Source organism: Oenanthe melanoleuca, chromosome 1 (genome assembly GCF_029582105.1).
Source record: "Oenanthe melanoleuca isolate GR-GAL-2019-014 chromosome 1, OMel1.0, whole genome shotgun sequence".
NCBI classification, from domain to species: Eukaryota; Metazoa; Chordata; class Aves; order Passeriformes; family Muscicapidae; genus Oenanthe; species Oenanthe melanoleuca.
In genome coordinates this window covers 96,250,599-96,273,348 of record NC_079333.1, presented here as the reverse complement: position 1 = coordinate 96,273,348, position 22,750 = coordinate 96,250,599, and the positions used below count along the sequence as shown (strand labels likewise).

The window sequence follows — 22,750 nt, the reverse complement described above, 5'->3', positions numbered from 1 at the left end:
ATTGTCTTTGCTCAAGGACCAGGATGTGGTGGATAATGCAGGAAGATGGAACAACACGGTGTATACCACAGGGAGAACTGATTGTAGGATGAGATAGAAAGACATATGTAAGTGTTGAAGGTCTGAGTAAGTGAAATGAGAGGAAATGTGTAAGTGATGAAGGTTTGCGCAAGTTGGATAAAAGCTTTACGTTGTAGTGAGTGGGTGTATATCCCAATCGTGTGTAACGTTCACGATGTGGGATAAGGGGTGGAATGTCCTGGGTTGGTGTTATGTCTACTCCTCTCCCGCTCCCACACCTCGCTGTCTGCATGGAGCTGCCGCCGGTGCCCTTTCTTCCCCCCTGGGGGGGTGGTGCCCCGGGGCTGTGCTTGCTTGGCCTGCTGCTGCTGCTGCTGCTGCTGCTGCTGCTTGCTGCTGCTTGCTGCTACCCCAGCCCCGCTGCTTTTGCCCTATTGCTTCTGCCCCGCTGCTGCTGCTGCTGCCCCGGCTCTGCCCTGGCTGCTGCTGCCTTCCCCTCCCCCTTCTCTCCTTCAGCTCCAAGATCTGTACCGGCTCCGGACGGGACCTGAGCATCAGAGACTGCCTCCGGAGCCTGCCCAAGAAGCTTCTCGCCCTTCCCAGCAGCGACCGTCTCTCACTTCGGTGAAAACAGTTCTTTTGTCATCCGGGATTGTACTTTCCTGTTGCTGGGAAGTGTTTTTTCTTGTGTTTGTTAATAAACAAGTTTTTTCCACTTTTCCCCCCGAGTAAAATTCTCTCCGAGCCCAGTGGGGGGGAGGAATTGTGAGGGGGGTTTATTTTGGGGGGCTCCTTTGGAGGCTTTCCCCCAGTTTTGTCCTAAACTTGGACATGCACTAATAAATCTTAGTCTTGCATAGATGGAAAGGAAAGGCAAGAGCATGAACATTTATTACTGACAGGTGCTTTTCTGGACCTCATACCACCTCAACAAGGGATTTGCTAAAAATGTGAAGTCTTAGTTGCATGAGATGAGATGGTGGAGTTCAGGATCCTGAAGAAGTATTTTCCTTAAATTTAATTAAGAAAAAGCAGAATCAACCATAGGACTGTTTGTTTTGGATTTTTTTTTTTTGTAGAGCTACATCAGAACAGCAGGGTAAGTGATGGCTTGAGAGGCTACCTAGAACAGAGGCTAGACAGTGCTAAATGAATAAAGTAGGTATTTATTATAAAGGCCTTCAAAGGATATACCTTAGGCAGTACAAGAGCCCAGCCATGGCTACACCCAAGATGGGCCACTAGTCACAATTTTCACACTTTTGTAAGTTTTGGTCCATTTATATATTGGGGTTAATTGTCCAATTACAGCTTCAGGTTATAAAGTCTCATCCTCCCAGATCACTCTCCTCAATTCACTCTTGTTTATACTTTTTGGCCTGAAGATGCAACAGTGTCTTTAGTTACTGGGCTTGAAAAGGATTGTTTTGTCTAACCAAACTGTGAAGAGAACACTTTATATGAAGTTCAGAGTTATATACTAATACAGTACAGAATCTGGCAAATATGAAAGCTAAAACTTAAGGCATCATTCCCCCATACATTACCAGTTGTACTTATATTGTTGTCTGCCTCTTATCCTACAAAAACTACTGATAGGAGGCAAAAATGTGAGAGATCATACAATCATTAAGGTTGGAAAAGACCCCCAAGATCATCAAGTCCAGATACAATAAGTTAAATAAATTCAATTAAAAATATTTTTTCCTTTCTGATATTTGTGCTGAAGAGATCCAATTGTCAAAGCAAATTTAATTCCTCATACATAATGAGATAATTTAGCTGCCTATGATTCACCCTCCAAGGAGGACCATTCTTTCCTCTTTTCCATCTGCTTCTGTTGTACTGATGCACAGTGCATCTCTTCTAATCAGATTAATCTTTCAGATTCAATGAATCATGAGAAGAAGATGCTTTTAGGAGAGAGCACATTGCAAATGCTACAGGGAGCAGTGAAAATAATTTGTGAGGAGCACAAACGCTACCTATGCAAAGAGTTAGGACTCCCAAAGCCCTCTGCTAATTCTGGTCTCCTGAAGTGATGCTATTTAGTGCTGCTGACAACTCAGTTAAACAGGACAGCTCGATATTACAGGTTTCTACACGGAATTAACAGAAACCTGCTAAACTGAGATTTGAGACATGCTAGAGAGCTTCAATCTGAGAGATGCCTGCCACTGGCTCTACGGGAGTGGAACCCTCTGGGGGACTCTGCACTGCAGGGTGACCCTGCCAGGGCTCCGTGGCGCATTCCAGACGTCGCCTTTTTCAGCTCGTGTCTGAGACTGCGGATTGAGCTGTTCATGGCACCCACACACGCCTTCCAATCAAATCCACTTTCACTGAGATCAAAGGATGGAAAATTGTCTTGAAGAAAGTCTAAAAATAAACAAGTATGTAACAGTGAGTTATCAATTATTTATGCAAGCTATATACTCTTTCTGGATGTAATTAAGCTAAAACAAGTGCATGCTACCAGACCAGGACAATTAGGCATATTACAAGCCTTGAAAAGAAAGCAGGGCAGATACTACTTTCCCCCTTCCTGTTATATTTGAAAATGAGTAAAAAAAAGATTTAAGCACAAAAACAAAATATGAAAAGAAAATGTGACCATGTGTGTGGTTTTGATCCTTTGAAGTGCTGAGTAACTTCAGCTACTAATATGGTCAGCTAGCAAAGAGAAATCCTGGGCTCCATTTCAGAATGACCAGTATTAGGCAGGACCAAGCTCTCCTTCAGAGGATCTCTGACAAATGTATTCACTAAAATTAATCACAGCAATTCAGCATAAAACAGACGTACAGGAACAACAGTGACAGAAAAATTCTAAGAGCTCATTCCTTACCACATTGCAAATAGGATCAGTAAACAAACACTTGAGCTTGGTAGCAATAACACAAGAAGGGTAGGACAATGGTATCTGTCTCCCCTTTCATGAGTAAAATGAGTAGTTTAAAACCAAAATTAAAATTGGCTTTTAAAGTTATTGAGGAGTGATCGTTCTGCTGAGCTGAGGTGAATTATGTTTTCTCTAGGCAAATCCTGTAAAAGACTTAAATAAGCATCAAAAAGGAATTCTCATCTGTAATTTCAAATCAAAACAATATTGCTTCTCCTTCTCTAACATCCAGATTAACCTTCATAGTAGAAAGAAAGGTATAGGTAGTAAATATTTTGTCAGCTTTGTTCTTCCACATACCAGCAAGTAAAAATCTAATATAGCACCATTGTTAACAGTTTATATTTTAACTTGTAGTCACAAACCTGGAAACCCATTTTGCCAGAAAAACTTTGGTCTGAAGGAAGAAAGTAGCTGAGATAAAAACTTGTGCTCTTGCAGTTACCTCTGCTCTAGGTGGAGAGATGAAAGGGAGAGTAAGTGTGCCTCAGGATGCTCCTGTTATAACCATGCTGACAAAGGATACACAAGCTGTTAGTTGAAGCAGCAGCCAGTCTCTCTTTACTCCCATCCCCAGCATTAAAGTCAAGAATACATGACCTCAGTGGAACAGTAAAGAACTGGAATTTCTAAATAGTCTACAGACTTTGTACATGGCCCACAAAACAATTTTTAAAATAATGTATTTTCTTTCACCAAAACTGACCAATTTTGGGGATTATAGTCAGGCTGTGCAGGGCCCCTTCCTGCTCTGCAAGATAACATTCAGGGAGTGGTGCTGCCATCCAGTCAGGCTGTGTTAAAGGAAACAGGGGCAGGGATTGTCCTCTGGCTTCAGAGCCAAGTGACAGCCACAACACACAGGATTTGTCTCTCATCTGCTCTGTAGCCCACATGGTGTTCTTGCAGTCCTAAGACACACTTACTAGATCTTTTGAATGCTTATTAAGCTCAAAATGTCAAGCAACAAAATGTGTCTACATGTCTATATATGTCCATATATGTTTATATAAGCGGAGACGTTTAAGTGTCAAAGTTTCCCAGGCTAGTACTTGCCATACTGGAAATGGTTTCTGGCATGCTCTGTCCCTCAAGCTATGCCCAGACATCACCCCAGAGGGTGTGAGCCACAGCTCCACTTTATCTAGCATGAATGCTGTTCCCTCAGAGGCAAACCTTTTCCCCACTTCCCTCCCCAATCCCAGTGGGTGGGGTGGGGGAACAGGACAAGGAGTACAGAGGCAAGCAAGCACCTGTGTGGTGTTTAGCTACCTCATGGGTTAAAACACAACAGTTGCTAAATTCCACTTCATAAGCTATCCTTGTTTCCTTGTTGCTTTTTTGCTCCAGGGCTCAGTTACCAATTCCCTGCTTAGTCCAACCTGTTGCCCCATAACTCTTTCAGCTCTCCTAAGTGTCAAGATGGACTCTCATGTGCTTGCAGAAGGCTGTTCTTACAGATCTGTCAACTTTCCTGAGCTTCTCTCCTATTCAGATCTGTCTCTCACAAGCTCCCATCTGTGACTTTCCCAAATATGTCAAAGTGTGCTCTCAAAGCTACAGAGCCTGTACTCAGACTGTTCTAAATCTGCTCAGGGCCTTGGGACCCATTATTTCATAATCTCTGCAGGCAATGGCACCACCAATTATCACAAAACAACCCTTTTTGTGAAGGGAGCCATAACCTGCTGTACATGACATCTCTGCTTTCTGCTTCATCTACACAGCCCCTGTACCAAGAAATTATCTCTGATGTCCCCCAGAATCCTCAGGGACTTCTCCTATCTCCCACTGCACTGCCCTTTCACGCTGATGTCAAGAAAACTGAGTTTTCCAGTAGAAACCAAATTCATAATCTGGAGAAATTATTGAGCTACTAAAATATAAATTTATCTACTTCCTCTCAATTTGTTCTATCATTTGCAGAAATGCCTACAAGAATAGTTTCACAGACTAATTTCTGAAGCTCTATGCTCTGTTCACAGGATCCGAAGTAATACTCTGATTAGCTTCCCTACATCATGACTTACCCAAGATTTTGCTCCTTACCTCTGAGTGCATTAATTTTGTTGGAATCCAGTGGGCTCATGCCACGATCAAGACTTCCATAGACGTTGCTTTTCACCAGCACATCTTCAGGGAACATGTGGCGGATTAGGTAGCGAGCTGACAGCTCTGGCCGCGTCTTCCCCTTGGCGACGTAAATGACCGAGAACGGCAACTGAACATTGCGTGACGGGCTCCCAAGGGGCTCTACAGAGGTGTCATGGAGGAAGAGAGGTATTTTACTCATCCAGCACAGACCATGCTTCAAAGTGCCTGTATTAAATCAAAACTGACACAAAAAGTTCACCCAGAAACTACTCTACTTGCTTGGAAAGACCAGAGCAAAACTGTAACACTACAGCTACTGCTAGCATGAACTATACTGCAGACATTGGCCAAGCAGCCAGAATGCCCTTGGTTTGCAACCATGAGCAGTATTTCTGATATGTCTTCAGCAATGCAAGCTGCATTATTAATTATTGCTTTCTAACTTGTTTCATCTCATGTGAAAAGATGTTGTTTTTCCAAGTATGTAAGTAAACAGAAGTTCTGCTATTTCAGTGCTTAGATCCTGTAAGTGGAAACAGAAAGAGTATTTTTTAACTACTTCTACCTGACTTCACTGCAAACATTAATAAGAAAAAATGTAAAACTTTTAGTTCATACAGAGGTCTGTGGGATCTGACTAAAAAAATCTTGGGTGTAGCAACAGATTTGATACAGCCCCAAAGTGATTCTAACTGAATAAATTACTTCCAAGGGCAATTAATCTCAGCTCATTTTCCTTCAGGGTCTCTAAGTATCACATGCTGTACATGGATTTTTTTTCCCAATGCATTTGTATGCTGAACACTTCCACTAAAAAAAGTGAAAAAATAAAGGCTGCTTTAAGATTTTTATTGTCCTAAAGAGTAAGTTTTGCAAAAGATGTGCTTTTTCTTCTGAAATTGCAATACCATTCAATATATATTATGAGCTAGCTTACTTTTTGAAGGTAGAATATCTACCAAATAAAAGTAAAAAGCCAGGGCAACTGAACAGAGTAACTGAAGTTGAACTTCCCAGTGTCACAGTGGATAAGCATTATGGAACACTGGTAGATGCAAACATATATACTGTTAGCCAGATAAAATGCTCTTGTTCATTCCCAAGAAGACTTACTATGTATACACCAAGTTACTGCATTAAGAGAAAAAGAAGACTCAAATAGTTCAGAAAATCCCCTTTATATGCAATTATACCAACAGTATCATCTTTTGCCTCTCATTGAGCATATTAAAATGTAACAAGCAATTCCAGAAAACAAAAATTTCTTTGTTTACCCAGAGGTTCCAAAGAATGTTTGTTGAATGAAGATACGTGGAAAGTTTCAGGAAACTTATCCAATCCTAAATTCAGGAATGTGTCAGTTGTGGAGCTGGTCATTTTCTGAGAGTTTTGAGATTTGTCTCCACTATCTTCATTATAATTTAAATCTACACAATGAGACGTGTCAGGAGCATCAGATGCTTCTTCTTTCCCCTCAGTTGTCTCCTGAAACATTTAATGAGGTTAGTACACACACTGAGAGTAGCCTATCAGTTTTCTAATTAGTGTTCCAGCTTACTTCACATTTAGTATAAATTAAATCTTTGCAGTATAGTTATTCCTGAATTTCTATTATGAAAACCACAGGTAGAACAGTTAATAATTATTCAAAGATGTGCACAGAACATTTTAGAAATAAATGTAGTTGGAGGTGTTTTGGGAGTGATGTTTCAGTCAATATAAAACTGAAAAGCATGGCTGAATATATCTAAATAAAAAAAAAAATAAAAAAAAAACCCACCTGCAAAAACAAGTGCTAAGAACTACTTATTTAAGCTCTTAATCAAATTTGACACTACTTCTGGGCAACATTTGCAGTGCTTTCCTTTCAGTATCCTGTGTCTGAGCACTTCTTAACTGAACTCTGGACAGAGGAGCAGGAAGAGGCAGAGCAGAAAACGGCATATTCCAGTATTCCCCACATGGGAGCAGTGCTGCAGTCAGCATGCCTGTGCTGAGCAACACAGAGACAGAACCAAAGGAATTTCCTGTACCGCGAGGAGGTAAAACAATTAATCTGAGAAAAAAGTGCAAACTTAGTACTTAATAGACCATCACCTTAGAACAGGCTGGGTTTGCTTTGGTTTCCGAGCGCAAACAGCGGATCATGGCATTGACATTGGTGATACAAGTTTTCCAGTCTTTCCCATGCTCGCTCAAATCATAGGTTGGAAAGTTAGTTGCAAGAAACTCTGCATACAAAATATAGAAAATGTTTAAAGTTTCATGGCAAATCCCAGTATTTAGAAGTATCCTAACTTAGACAGAGAGAGAAAGCTAGCTAAAGCTTCATGTTTATTGTTCTTCATTTACAAGCTTCAGATTTCCATCGATAAATAAAGAAAGTAAACTTGTATTTTAAAAATAACCAACACCGTGAATTCAAGATGCTCTGTGATACTTTTTGAGGTGTTGTGAATAATGTTTTTATTAAATTAAACATTTCCTGGTAGAGTTAGGAGAAACGTGTGATTTATCATACTAACTTTTAAAAAACTCCCAAAACCAACAACATCATCATCGCCCCCAAAAGAACAAAGACAGGGTAATGCTGTTGCTGCAACTATTTCATAAGGCTTATAAAATCTCACACTCAGTTTTAATCCTTTAACACATACGTGCCATGAGATCTGTGTAAAGGACTTGACATTTATTAAAAAAAGCCCCCTCCATCTTTACCACTTCTCACTCAAGAGAACTGAACATAAGAGTGTTTCAAAAACACCAATTAATGTTTGTCCCAAGTATACCATGGCCATAAACCAACCAAAATCAACAACAACAAATAAAAAAAACACTGACAAAAATCCATGGCACACACAAACACAAAATAAACTGCAATTACACATTTAGAGACAGCAAGCATGACTGATGAACACGATGTACATAAAATTAGAAGAAATCGGAATAATTTTATTCAAAATAAAGAAAAACGAACATTGAGAATTACAAAGCAGGACTTTCAAAACAAAAAGATACTGCAGAGTGGAGCACATCCACTATGACATTTATCTGCTCACCAGCTGCCAGATAATAACTAGCCAGAAACATACAGAAAACAACTCCTTTTAAGTTCAAAACTTCATTAAGTATGAAAGAAGCAAATCTGTGCATTTTGAAAGGTAACATACCTCTTATTGCAGCAATTTTGTTTGGATCCAGCGTCCTGCGCCCCCGTGCACTTGCTCCCATCACGCTGCACAATAAAGTTTTCTTGGGGAACAAGGCACGGACCAAGTGACGTGCTGCATACTTGGGTTTAGTTTTTTGCCGAGCCTTCATCAAATGGTGTCCAAGAATTTTTACATTTCTTGCCGGGTCACCAACAAACTCTTTTGTAAAACAAAAACATTCAAAGAAAAAAAAAATTAATCCCAAGCAAGTTGTTAAAAACAGAATTTTTTTTCAATCTCTTTCTCTTGTCTCTCAGAGTATGTTCTCTACTATAGTTAATTCTACTGTGTATTACTACTTATCTTTGCTCCTACAAAAGCAGCTTTAAATTGAAATGGTAACAGAAATATTGCTTTATTCACATTAACCATCAGCATAACTAACTGAAATCAAAACACCCAAGAAAACACATTAGACACCTAATTGTCCACAATGTTCACATTGGCCTATTTTACATATGTGCAGATATCAGGTATATTTTCAAGACACTGATTCATGAAGAGTGGCATATCCATACACAGAACTGCTAAATCATACACTGTTTAGAAATTTTTGGATGGATATCTGAATATTTCACCTACTGCTCATGCAGCTCTTCAGCTGTACAAATGTATTTTTTAGACCAAAAGCAAAGAAGTCATAGCTCAGGCTTGCACATAACTCAAGGCATTTACACTTTAGAAAGGCATTAGTTTTTAATACATGGTGCCATTTTATATGTGCATCTTTATTGCAATGCAATGATCTATAGAATTCTTGTTTTTCTTTGGAATGAAATATTTTTAAAGAAACAAAACAATGGAGGATTTGAGTATAGAAAGGATGTTTCATGGATACAATCCTCCACAAAAAGAAAACAGATATTTCCTTCACACAGATCAGGTAACCTGCTTTCTTAATACATGCATACAGGCATATGCCTCACTTAGCTTTAGTGGCAATCTCTTTTGCCTCCAACACATGGATAGCATGCACATATTACTTGTGAATTATACACACAATTAAAAAGGAACCCAAAGCAGCAACTGTAAATCAAAGGCTTGTGGTAGTACCAGCCATTTTTTTGTCTTTGAGTATTTATCACAAAGTAACTCACCCAAGTCAGGATTGATTAAATCTGAAGAAGATGGCAGTTCTTCACTAATATTCACATTCTCAGATGAGTTTCTGTAGCTCAACTCCACAGTATTATTCTCCTGACTGGGCTCAGATGGTGCTGGTATCGATGGTGATGCCACTGGTGAAGATGCAATATTGACAGTACTTTCCACAATGCTGGGAGCAAGATTTGATTGTGGTGAAAGGTCAGGCATCACATTAGCTGCTGTGTATGATGAATGCAATGAATGTGTAGAAACTATAGTGGGGAGTGGTGGGCTCTGCCTTCCAACAGGCTGCTGAGATTCAAGCTGAAAACTGCGTGGGACGTGTTGTACTTTGGAATTGACCTGAACGTGGCCATTTTGTACAGCAGTCCTTACAGCTGGGCTACGCCTTCCCTGCCCTGATGAAGAAAGGTGAAGACTTAAATCCCTTTCCATGTGTTTTTGAACTCTTATTTTTCCTGGAGGCAAATGACTGGAACTTCTGTATGTGAATCCAACTGGTTTCTGCAAACATGATTCAGAAAACAATTAAAAGGTTAAATTAGACATAGCTGATATTTTTTTTTTTTTTTTTTAGCAAACCAGGAAAACTAAATTTTAGTAATTATGCTACTGGCAGCAGACTCTTCCTTAAAGTAGTCTCTGTCATTAACTCAGAGCTACCTACCACAGCTTTCCCTTTACTATCTTTTTTTCTCATTTGTATTTGCAACACTAAGAGTTTATCTGGTTAGTTTCAATGTTTCTCAAATTTTTTCTACCTGGAATGGTAACAAAATTACTTTCTAGACCTCCATAAAAAAGCAAGTAGCCAAAATAAAATTTAAAATGTTTCAATCATAGACCTAGTCACTGGCTGATGAATTTTCAAGGAATGTGTCTACTGCCATGTTAGCTCCTTTCAAACAAGAAAAAAAAACCTACTCTCTCTTATTTCCTTTCTTGTTAGCTGAAAACATTAAACATTCAGATCTCATCTACAATGAAGACTCCAAAGAGATGGATAAACTGAGAGACGTGCTATGTTTTCCATTGCTTTAAGTACTTTTATTAAAAATCATACAGCATGCATTCCAGTTCAAAACACAAGTCACTGAGCAGGAGCCACCAAATATAGATGATACATGTGGATTTGTTTTTCTTATTTTGTTTAATTTTGGTGGTTTTGTGATTAGAGAAGTCTCATAATATTTCACCCTTGTAGCCTTAAGAAAAAAACAATCGATGACCTTAAGGAAGTCTTATGTATCTGAAAGTTTGTCAGTTTCTCCAGCTTTTGAAGTTCATCTAATAAAAAAATGTACCTTTACCCCAAACCATTCCATTAGCCCTTCACAAGTACTGCAGTGGTACAGCTATTAAAAAAACCCAAGAGCAATCCTGACAGTTCTAAATAGCAGAACCTAAGAAAATAGCTGGCAGGTTGCATCTTACTCTTTATAAGGATAAAACCCTTAAAAAAATAAAAAAAGGAAAGAAAAAGGAAAAAAAAAAAAGGAAAAAAACAGTGCCAGTCACTTTTAACCCAAAAATCCAAACATTAAAGCACCTGCCACCCCACATAACAAAGGGAAGGGTAAGAAAGAGCACAGAGGTCTTATAGGATTCATTTTCAGGTGTTAAGATCAGTTTATTCCATGAAACTTGTGGTTTTGGATGTGTGGACAGCATGAGCTTGGATTTGACAATAAAAGTACATACCAAATAAAACCTAGTATCCTACCGATAGCTGACAGGTGTGAGAAATCCAGCTCCATCCATCCTTAAAGCAAATGGCCTTACTGCTGTCTTGACATCTCCTGACATCAGAATCATCACTGCCACATAAAAAGCTTTGTAGCATTGATGACAAAAAAAGTCATTATAGATTTTATGACCTTTATCAAAAATCATCTGTTATGCTTTCCTTTTCAATATCATTGTTAGAAGTACTAAAGTTGTGTCTCCTTAATTAACAGAAGATTGACCATTTAGGAACAAAATAAATACTGTGTACTCAACATCAAACATTATTTAAAATTTTTAGAGAGGAGTTTCCATTAAAAAAAAATTCTATACTGTAATGGATACATCAACATACTATTGAGATGTAAAGTTCAGTAAGCCAATTGAACCAACCTGACTGATGCTTAAACTCTTTTAACTGCAAAAACAAATGAGACAACACATCACACATTGCAAAAGTACAACAGCAATATACTGAAGTTTAAGATGCACCTACACAACTCACCTCTGTTCATGCCAATACAAACAGAATTTTACAGCATCTATCAAGGCATCCTGAATTTGATGGGGATCACTGCCAATCTGTGGCCACCAGTCAATAACACAGGAAACTGAAGCTGGCACATAATCAGAAATCTCAAGTAACCGAATTGAAATAGATCCTAAGTCTACTATTTTGCTACTAATTTTAATCTTAGTGAAAAGATTGGGATTTTTAAAGTACCATCACAGGAAATGAGAGAATTAAAGCAAAAATAAACATCTTAGGTCTTTAATACTCACAGGTTTGAGCAACAATGGCTTTATACGAGCATGCTGCATTTCTGAGACCTTACGATGAAGCAGGTCAAATTTTTTATCCAACTTCTGAATGGCATCATACATGGCCTGTCAACAAATATAAGACTGTAAATAGTACTGTTTCACAAGAACCCAAACCTAAACCTGAAGAAACTAAGAAAGTTCAATTAAAAGCTGAACTCCCTGCCTAAAACTTAGCCAGCCTCCCTCCACAGCACTGCTGAATGCTTAAGGAGAGTTACAAGACATTAACACTTGGCTACAAACCACTTAAAAACTGACTTCCATTAAGCATGACCTGAATGACTCCAGCCACACGAGTGCTCACCTGAATAAATATGGGATGCTTTTAATTTTTAGTGCAGTTGTTTTCAATTTTGCCAGTTACTGCTTCAGAAATCAAAAGGAAAAGGACTCAAAAAACCAACACTAGCAGGAATTTTGGCACACCTTTGGCAAGTAACATGTACTTTCAATAGCTGGGTGTGTATCACTGCCATATCTTTCCCATTACTGTGAAGCTCCTCCCAGTAACCAAACTTCACATTTTGTATTAAAGCTTAATATTTCAAAATTATTCTTATTAAAAGTTCAGAAAATATGAAAGAGATTAGTTTTACTTTGAAAATACTGTTTTTATGTGGGCAATTAACAAGCAAACAACTGGAAAGGACTACATCACTGGTTGTCAGTTTTATAATACAACTCTTCCTGAAGATTAACTAAAATTGTTCAAACACCATTTCAGATATAAAGGAAAAAAAATACCTGGCAATAACTCAGGACCTCCATAAGAGGATTCTGCTGATATCCAGTATAAGAAGCTTCAGATAAAACGCTCTCCTTTTTCATTAAAATAATAATAAAATATAAAAAAGAAAAAAAGAAAAAAAAGGAGTGTAAGGTACTAATACATACATGGACTTAAGATATCACATTAAGTAACTAAATCCCAACTTCAAATCTCTCATGTTACTTCAGCCTATCCCAAAACCCACATCTCCATAGCAGCTTTTCAAAGTCTGTCAAACAGAAGAAAACTCACTTACACATTCATAGTCTGGTTCATACTCATAAATGACACTCTCACTGTTTTCATATTCTTCTTCCCCGGTTCTCATCTGGGAAAAAATATAATTAACATTTCATGTTTTGAAACGTTAAAGAATCACAAAATCACTTAGATTAGAAAAGACCTCTGAGTCCAAATTATGAGACCTCAGTGGGTATAACTGAAAGCACAAGCTGCAAAAAAATTCTAGAAGAGGCAATTTTCTCATGGCTTGCAAACTGCTTTTAACCAGAAGAATGGCACCACCACCTGGACAATCCTCACATTTTCCTTTTGCTGGATGGATGCTGATCCCATCCACCACACACCACAGATTTAATGTGCCTGCTGGTGGTGTTTTCTTGTAAATTTTTTTTTTTAACTGATCAGATTTTATTTTAGGAAAGGAAGTCTGCAGGCAGGGTCAGGGGGAGGGTAGGTGCTGCTTCTGTTTTGTTAACAACAGGCAGAATTCAGTGACTGGTAAAATTGTGGAGATTATCCTTGAAGTTACTGAAAAACACCTGAAGGACAACTGAGTCATCAGTCACAGCCAGCACGGCTTCAGAAGGGTAAAGTCCTCCTTGTCAAAGTCAATTTCCTTTCATGACAAGATGACCCACCTAACTGATCAAGGGAAGTCAGTTGAGGTTATCTGTTTGGATTTCAGTAAAGCTTTTGATACTGTTCCTCACAGGTTCCTCTGGACAAAATGCCCAGCACACAGCTGGATAAACACACCATGGGATGGGTGAGTAAGTGGCTCACAAGCCAAGCACAAAGGGTTACAGTGAATGGGGTGACATCAGACTGGGGACCTGCCACTAGTGGGGTTCTGCAGGACTCCATCCTTGTGCTTCTCAATATTTTCATGAATGACACAGGACTGAAAGGGAGACTAAATTTTCTGATGATGATAAGTTGGGAGGATCTGCTGACTGCCTTGAAGGTGGAGATGCCCTGCAGAGAGATCTGAACAAATCAAGGGCAGGGCAGCCAACTGTATGAAGTTTAGCAAGGACAGTGCTGGATTCTGAATCTGGGATGGGGCAACTCTGGATGAGTGGACAGACTGCAGGAGGCTGAAGACTTCCTAGAAGCATCCATGCATAGGTATCCTACCCATGTTCAGTAGGTTATCCTCAAACCACACAACAGTGAAAGAAAAATATTCCAAGTAACACTGAAACTGGTCTCAGAAAGAAGTATTGTTTGGTGAAACATACCACACTGTGTTCCACTACAGCAGGAGAAAGTCGTTTCCTTTTATTAGGCAAATACACAAAATCCATTTTTTCAGGGCTGTGGCCATCTCCTCTCTCCATCATTGCAGAATGGCTCATTTGTGAGGCTGTTTGATCAGCAAGCACTGGCAAGCCTTCGGTTCCTGGAAAAGTGAAGAGAAACCAAAGCACATTAGAAAGTTTCCCACTGCATTAAGCATTTCACTACAGGAAAAACAGGCACAGTCACCCTTTTTAAAAAAACTTTTAGATTTCTTGATTATTTGAAATTTGTCTACTAGCATATTATCAAACAGTTATTTATCCAATTAATTTAGATCAGAATTAAAAATTTAGTAATTTTTTTCAAACCTAATGATATTTTAAAAAGCATCAGTAAAAGTAATGCTGACTTTGTGAACATAAATGGCTAAGAAAAAATTAAAATAAAAGGTGCTCTGCAGCATGCAGAGAGAAATAAAGATGTATCTCTATCTGCATGATGCTGAGCTTGCTCTGACAGCTTCTTATTGTAGGCAAGAAGATACAAGATAAAGGTAGAAGGAACTTGTTTGGACAGAGATCTGAAGGAAAGGCAGCACTCTACAAGATACTGGTGTAAGTCAGTGGTTGAATAAAACCAATCAGAGAGAATTTCAGTTCAAAGTTCAATAGTTACATTTGAGATAAACCTCTGTTGTGTTTCACTCTTATCTCACTACACCTGATTTTAAATAGACAATATCTAATGCTAACAGGCCCAAAGATAACAAAACTATATTTTAACTTTTAAGAAACAACTTCTCTCATCATGATTGATTTATTAATAATGAAATAATTACTCAGGTCCTAAAACCATGGCCAGTAACTGTCTATGACAGCTTTTTGGGCAGAAGTTTTAATTTTGGTGGGTTTGTGTTTTTTTATTTTCAGTAACAGAGGCAAAACCTCCAAGTAAACTATCCAACCCATCCTCCACTCTCAAATTTGTTTTTAGACATAAACATACAGAATACTGTCAATAAGAAGACCAAAAAGACTAAAGGTTCTCAGAAGCAGCAAACAACACTAGGAAACAGATGTAACTTGTGTCTGTGAAGAGAGATACTGATGGTATTCTCTATAGAGTTAAGTGGCTGAATTAAAAAACAAACACTTGGTGTTTTTTCTTCACTGACTTTTCTTCACTGACTTTATAATACTGCTACAGGACTTAATAAATGCTCACAACAGCTGTGAAGAATTTTTGTCTGGGCCAATGAAGCACTGGGTAAGATTTCCTGAGAGACTTTGATCTTGCATGTTAGAATAAACACAGTGAATTAGAGACAATCACAATGGCTACTTACTGCTAATAATTCATCATCTTAAACAACCATCTTGCTATCATCACCCATCAGCATCTCCAGTACTAAGTTACACTGGAGAGATTATCTAAAATCCTAACTTTTTAGGCTAGGTTCTTTCATGACATTTATTTTGCTTCCTAAAATTTCTAGGATTGCTTCTTAATTTATTCCTAGGTATACTTACCTTTACAAGTAAGGAAAAAGTTGTCTTTTTAAAACATAATATTTTAGCAGGCTCGCCATTTATAAGGATCTTGAAAGGTACAAGTAAAAGGCACTTCTCTTTAAAGGCACTGTGTCTTGGTTTGAAATACAGGTGTCTGCTAAGTAAGGCAAGAGCCTCTCTTGAAATGGAAAAAAAGTAACCCCTTCTCTCCAAATTATTATAATTTTGAAATTAAGGAGCTCTCAGGCAAAGATATGGGAATAAGAGTAACAGTTCTTTACTAGGAAAATTAAAATAAGAAATATTTTATCAGTAATACAAAACAATAAAACACTGACAGAGTCAGAATACAACCTGACACCCTGTCAGTGAGGGTATTGGTAGCAGTCCCATTAAATGTTGGCTGCATCCTCCTGCAGTGACAGATGTGGTTCAGGTGAAGCAGTGCTCCTGTAAAAGGGTGTAGTTTTCCTCTGAAGGTCCAGTGATATACTAGAAGGGTCTGATTTCCCTCTGGAATCCAGTGGAAAAAGGCTGCTTTGGTGTTCCAAATCTCAGTTTTTATCTAGGTAGGAAAGGCTTGGCTCCTCCCCCTGGGTGGAGCATCTCAAAATGGGATGATGTAATTTTATCAGTCAGGCAGTGGAAGTCAATGTTCCATTAACAGAACATATCTTCCTGGAGAAAGGATAGGTCATGGAAAAGACAAAGAACACTGCCCTACATGGTTTCAACAGATGGTGATAGAACACATACTTTTGGTCACATCCTGTATTGCAACCCAAGACACACTGCCAAGCAATTTCTATAAAGTAACTTTCTAATAAAACGTGCTTTAATGATATAGGTAATATAAAAAGCCCTGAATCCAAAAGCACAGAACAGAGGGCACTAAAACTAGCCATTAACTATCAGATCACAATAAAAATGAACAGTAATTACCATAGGCAAGTTGACTCATGTGGTGAACAGCACTGTTTGCTTCAGAGTTCTGTTGCACTGGCATGCAACTTTGTGTGGACAGCCCGTTGTCCCCATGGTCCATAATCACTGCTTCATCCTCTTCCTCAGTCTTCACACACACATAATCTATTATCAGGTGCAGAAAGAGAAACAGGTAAGACTGCAGGCCATTATGCATATCAGGTGATAACTGTAGTGCCTGTATCACACCTAGCATTATCTCAATTGTACCACAGCTATGATAAATTTGGCTTCATTTTAGCATCTAAATGCCAAGTCTCTTTTAAACACAGACACTAAGGTTTTAACACACACTAGAATGGAAACAGCTTAGTATTGTTTAGTTGGTGGGATTTCTTAAACTATTCAATACCCAGTTCTCCCTAAAGTGTCCAGATTCAACAGTTATAAACCAAGTTAGTTATAAACCAGGAACAAGCACTTCTACAAACTCCACTGTTTACATATTCAAGTGTATGAAAAAAATGTATTAATTTGGTCTTGAAATTTTACTTTCATAATTAAGACTTGCTTAATACACTTGAAACAAACCAGTCCACAAACCCTAACTGTATACTTGGTATTCAGATCAATCCAAACATTGGCTCCCAAAGCAACACTGTGCAGAAACACTGAATGGCAAATCTCTATAACCAGATTTTTTTTTCCAACTAAATACACTACATCAGGACAAAAATGTTTCAAAATAACTTATTACAGTTATTATTGCATGATCCGGTGTTTTTTAGAGGATTGGGCAGGGAGTAGAATTTATTTTTGATTAAACAAATCAATGGAAGAACCTTATCAAGTCAGGAAATAAAACTTTAATTCAGCCAGAACATATGCATGACACTTAAACTATGTGTAACACAGGCTGTATTCTCCACAGGGTCTCTGCCCTTTTCAGTGCACAGGATGGACTGAGATCCAGGAATGAATCAGAACTGTATGAGTGGAACAGCAGTCTGGGTCTCTGTTCTCACATAACCAATTCACCCCAAAGCCTGCAGTCTTCCAATTTCTTAAACAGACCAAAAGGTAAGAATTAAGTTGAATTCCACAGGTCGTATAGTTTTATTTCTGCCAATATTCCCACCTAATTCAAGAGACATAATACAGCAGGGTTTGGATTTGGCTGTCATCAGATTAAGAAACTGATGATCTGTTCAGAAACACCCAAATGCCACACAGTCAAGAACTTTGTTTATAGGTGTAAACAAAGCAAACAGCTACCTGGGGCAGAGCTGATCTGTACAAAGGAATTTAGCTGAAAACACTCCCTAGAATATGCTGCTTCGGCTACCAACAAGAGAACAGTTCCTGGCCAGCTTTAAAAGTAAACAAGAGGCTTACTCATGAGCTTAATTTAGGTGCAGCTTTTAGCAAAACACTACAGTGATACTCACTGACTGAAGTTCATTGCAGGCTAACATGAATTATTAGCATGTGCTGAATTATTTAACTGCCTCACAGGCACAAATTTTTTTGTTGACAATCATTTAGTATTCTACCTGCTTTGGGAAAGAATTAATGAAGAGTCAGTAAAAGTGGATCTGCATTGAAGCAGGAGGGATGAGAATCCTCTCTGCCAGTTTTCCCAACCAGGATGCCAGATCAGTGCATGGTCTGACACACGCCCTACTTACAGCTGGGTCTCTGCTGTGTCCTGCAATCCTCTTTCTATCCCTAACTAGACAAAGCAATGCAAATTGTATGTTACTTATGCAATCCTAAAAAGCACAGAATTACCTGTATATTCATAATCTTTGCCACAGATCTCATGCCTCACTCAAATAACACAAGCAAAACAACCCTACCTAATCAGCAACTACATCACTCCAATCTACAGCAGACAGAGTGATGAGTATAGAAGAGGAAAAATTCTGTGCAACCAGCACATAGCAAAGACATGGCAATGTCAAAGCAGCTCCATCTGGACAAGAGGAAGGCCATTATGATCAGAATTTAGGAGAGCTTCTACAACTGGTTGATACTGAAAGCAAGGCTCAGTCTTCCATACCATCTACCACCCTCCCTTAAATCAAAATCAGAATTTCAACAGTGTAGTGGATTCTGAGCAGAAAGTGGTTCCAAAGCCTGCAGCTACAGCCACTCACAGCTGGAGAACAAACATAAACCAAACAGGAAAAAAGAGAAAGGAAAATCACTTCAATTAAAAGAGAAAACTATAACACGTTTCTACAATGACATGGAAGCAATGCAACAAGCAGTAATCTCACATTTTAACCTCTGAGGTGATGGCCAGGATCCTCCTCATCCCCTGGCCTTTTAATTTCCATCACCCATTGCTGAACATGGCTCCTTTCACACGTAGAAAGGAAACTATTCTGTCTTCAGAACAGCACTTTTACATGAACAGTCAAGAAACTTGGAGATTAGAATACACCACCCATTTCCAGGAAGGCTTATTAGTATGACTGGTCGCACTGCAACAAGAAAAGCAATTCCAGGAATGTAGACTCACCTGCTTTATATCAACCCCTTCCTCCTTTCCCTAATGCATTCTAGTCGCCTGGCCTCTAAAGTCAGTGGACAAACTTAAATATCTTTGCTGTAGATTTGACTACATTCATCAGCAAGAGAAATATATATGTGACTATAAATATTTTGTTTATAAGACTATTGAGGATTAAACAAAGTTTACTTACAGAATATTAGAATATAGAATATTATTCACACCTTCAAAAACTTATGACAAGAAAAAATCCAGCTATTTATCCATAATCAGAAAATCACTGCAACTTAGTCCTCTAAGCAATTCTAAGTATTTCTGATGCTTCCTTAAAGTGCCAGGAATAGAGAATATTGCCATACATATATATATAGCACCAAACAGTATGAAATACAACTCTGACCCTCAGGTAGAAACCAAAACTGCCAAATTCTATGGATTAATTTGTGCTCCTGAAACTCCCCCTCCCCCAGCCCAAAAAAGAAGCCAATAAGTGTTTTTTACTTCTGACTTGGACGAATATGCAACTGCTTTCTCATGCCAAGTTAGTTATTTATATACATTAACTCACTCCACTGACAGAAAATTTAATGACATAGATAATTAGATGTTTCCAATAAGTCTTGAAAGGAAATTATGTATTTAAAAAGTGTGACTAAGGAAATATTTCAGGTTTACATATTTCAAACATGGCTTTTACTGTGGACTACACATTAGTAAAACTTACTATATAGGCTGATTTATCCAATCATTGCATCAAGTTATCAGCCTAGGAGAAGCCTGAATGTCTGTTTGAAAACCGAAGTAACAGTTATCTAAAATTAGAAAACATAACCAAACTAATTTCCTTTTCTGACTCAATGCATACTCTGAATTATATGATATGGGCTATGACTTAGAATTTTCAGTAGAGCAGTAGGATATGCTAAAACTTTGAAGTTAATAAAAAAAGGTGTATTGTACATAAAGACATTTATAGACAGAGCAGTCCAGTGAAATGGCCATATGAAAAAGCCAGGATTAGAGGTGATTTTTATAATTTCTGAGACATGTAAATCATAATTTAGAATTCTTTTATGAGAAGATCATCTCACAAAATCATCAGGCTGAAGAATGTTAAAGGCACTTACACTTGAATTATTTGCACCCAAAACCATCCAAACATGTGCCTAACCCTGTACTGTATTAAATTCCAGGTTTTATGCAGCACCATGAAGCTGAGCATCACAAAGAATTTATTTCAAGTAACCAACAGAAGGATGTATTTAAAAGCAATTGAGACTTGAAAATGTCCTGGGATTAAACATCAAGAAACACTAAAACCAAGCAAACAAACAACAAACTCAAACTCTTTCAATGGCAGAATTGAAAGCAAAAGCACTAAAGCTAAAACAAATAACTTCCTTAGCAACTATGAATTACATATCAAAACAAATCAAGCAAAGCAACCCCACCCAAATAAACAAAGAATTTACCTGGGTTGCAAGTAAGCCACAAAAGGAGAGACAGCTAGCCTTAACTTGGATCATAATTAGATCCTGCCCTATTTATGGCATGATACTTGTGATAACATATACAAAAAAGTGAACTAACACAAGGGAGAGCCCAGGGACACCAGTGCCTCTCAGGGTTAGTATCACCTCATTTGTGCATATTATGATAATGAGAGCTACAAGTACAGAAATACAACCAGATCTGATGCATCAGCTGAAATATGAAGTCAAGATGACAAGCTATTTTTTTTCTTTCCTCAAGTATATTACTAATAAAACACACCACATAAGCTGGTGGAATAAGGAAAGACTTGCACTGAATCAGACAATGAATGCTCTCACTTGTAGCAGAAACACAAATGTAAGTGACCATGAAGTATAGAATGGTAAAGGGAAGCTGATGAGAGAGATGGCTGAAAGCACCAATTAGTATTAAACCCTATCTCAACCTCTACTACAGAGTTCCTGGAGGGCTTCCTGCAAAATCACTAAAAACTTTTCATAAAAATCTGGTGGGTTTTCCTAATTTTCTAAGAGTTCATCTCTACATGTTATCTCAACACACCCAGGTGCAACAGCCAGCTATGGAAGCTCTGTGTAAAACAAATCAGAATTTACAAACATTTTTAAATACTGCACTCAAAAAAGAAGGGTAGCACCCACCTCAAGTCAAATCCTTAAATTTATCACACTTCCGATTATTTTGTTCTTCCTCTAGATATATTGTCAGGGGTCAGAGAGACCATAATACTCTACCAGAGATAAAATGCTTAACAGCCTTTGAACACTGAAACAGTTAATTTAGAATGCTGTTGTCAGAATTTGCAAAAAACTAAGACAATAGAAATGAATGTTAAGCTCATACAAACCAATTATTATGGAGAGAAGCAAAATAATAAAACCAAATTTCCTGTACCTTTATATGTCATATTTAGAGATGATAAAACCACTGAAAGTCAAGGTGTAAAACCACTCTCACACAAAAACCTTTGGTGTTTATTAAGATTGGAGCTCGTAGTGCACCTTTTGATTGAACAGTATTATTAATAGTGTATCTTTTCTATTGCCTAGGATTAATACAGGCTTAGTATTTGCTAGGATTATGGAGTTACAGACAAAGCCAATCAGGAAACCGAAGAACTGAGGACAAAGGAGAAGGACCAACAAGCACATCACTGTATGTTTATTTGATAAAGATTATATCACAACTGCTATGGTCCCACCCTCCTACGTGGCAATCCTACGCCTTTAGCTCATGTTGACACTTGCAGAACTGCACAGTGAACTGGCTATTTCCTAACCAGAAAAGTTCCTTGAACAATGAAATCATACAAGAAAATTTGGCATCTGAGCAAGACACAAGCAGAACTTCTCTAGAGGACAAGTCTATGACAGCAACAACATAAATAAGCATAAACTAATCTGAGTCTGTCAGATTAAACTAATCTGATAAACATCAGTCCTCTGAAGGGCAAGGTGAAGCATGTAACTGGCAGAAATAGACCTGTTTTCATCCAAAGTTAAGGTGTCTGAAATCCACGACATTTCAGCTGAGCTATGCACTGTGTCTTTATTAGGCCAGGCCTCTCACTTTAGGAGCATCATTCATCTCTCCCTTACTCAGGTTCTGTATCCGAGTAACAGCAGCGCTGGGGGAGCCTGTCAAAGCCGAGACCCTGCTGTTCCACGGCAAAGCCTCCCCAACATTTTGGCACTGTGCTCACCTGCCATTTGAGGACTATGTGTTATAAGTGAGTACTGTGATGGTTGGCTCTCAAACTTAAAGCATAAATACTGCATGTATGTTAAGGTAAGTTTTGTGGATGGGTATGTTATTGTAATATATCCTCCCCCAGTACTCTTCTCCTCTCCCTTGTATTGTGGTCATGAATAGCAGCGGTAATCGGGGCATTTGGGGAGGCCCGGCTCGGTACACCTGACCTCCATGCAAGATGCAAGTGTCCCCACCAATGGACGGCAGCGAAGGGGTTAACCGACCAGGCTTTGGGCGGGTCTAGCAGCATAACAATCAGAGCATCCGTTCTGTAGGCAAGCACATGATAGTTTAATCCTGAGCTCTCAGCACTGCTCTGTCTCCTTATTCAATCTTTTGATGTATTTTTGTTAAGGTTTAATACATTTGAAATTATAAAAGCGAGCATAGTTT

The 22,750-nt window shown here is 38.4% G+C and overlaps 1 protein-coding gene across 1 annotated transcript in view; it reads right to left on the bottom strand.

Annotated features, from left to right (window-relative positions):
• Window positions 1-859: 859 nt before the first annotated feature.
• The window catches only part of BEND2 (BEN domain containing 2), a 31,278-nt gene continuing 9,387 nt past the window's right edge, over window positions 860-22,750 (bottom strand). The window contains exons 3-13 of the mRNA XM_056491931.1: window positions 16,594-16,740; window positions 14,140-14,300; window positions 12,912-12,983; window positions 12,631-12,705; window positions 11,845-11,949; window positions 9,327-9,840; window positions 8,188-8,388; window positions 7,115-7,248; window positions 6,292-6,502; window positions 4,973-5,176; window positions 860-2,400 (exon numbers count right to left, since the gene is read on the bottom strand). Of these exons, the coding sequence (XP_056347906.1) occupies window positions 2,177-2,400; window positions 4,973-5,176; window positions 6,292-6,502; window positions 7,115-7,248; window positions 8,188-8,388; window positions 9,327-9,840; window positions 11,845-11,949; window positions 12,631-12,705; window positions 12,912-12,983; window positions 14,140-14,300; window positions 16,594-16,740 (2,048 nt within the window). The 3' untranslated portion in view covers window positions 860-2,176. The remainder of the gene's footprint in view (window positions 2,401-4,972; window positions 5,177-6,291; window positions 6,503-7,114; window positions 7,249-8,187; window positions 8,389-9,326; window positions 9,841-11,844; window positions 11,950-12,630; window positions 12,706-12,911; window positions 12,984-14,139; window positions 14,301-16,593; window positions 16,741-22,750) is intronic.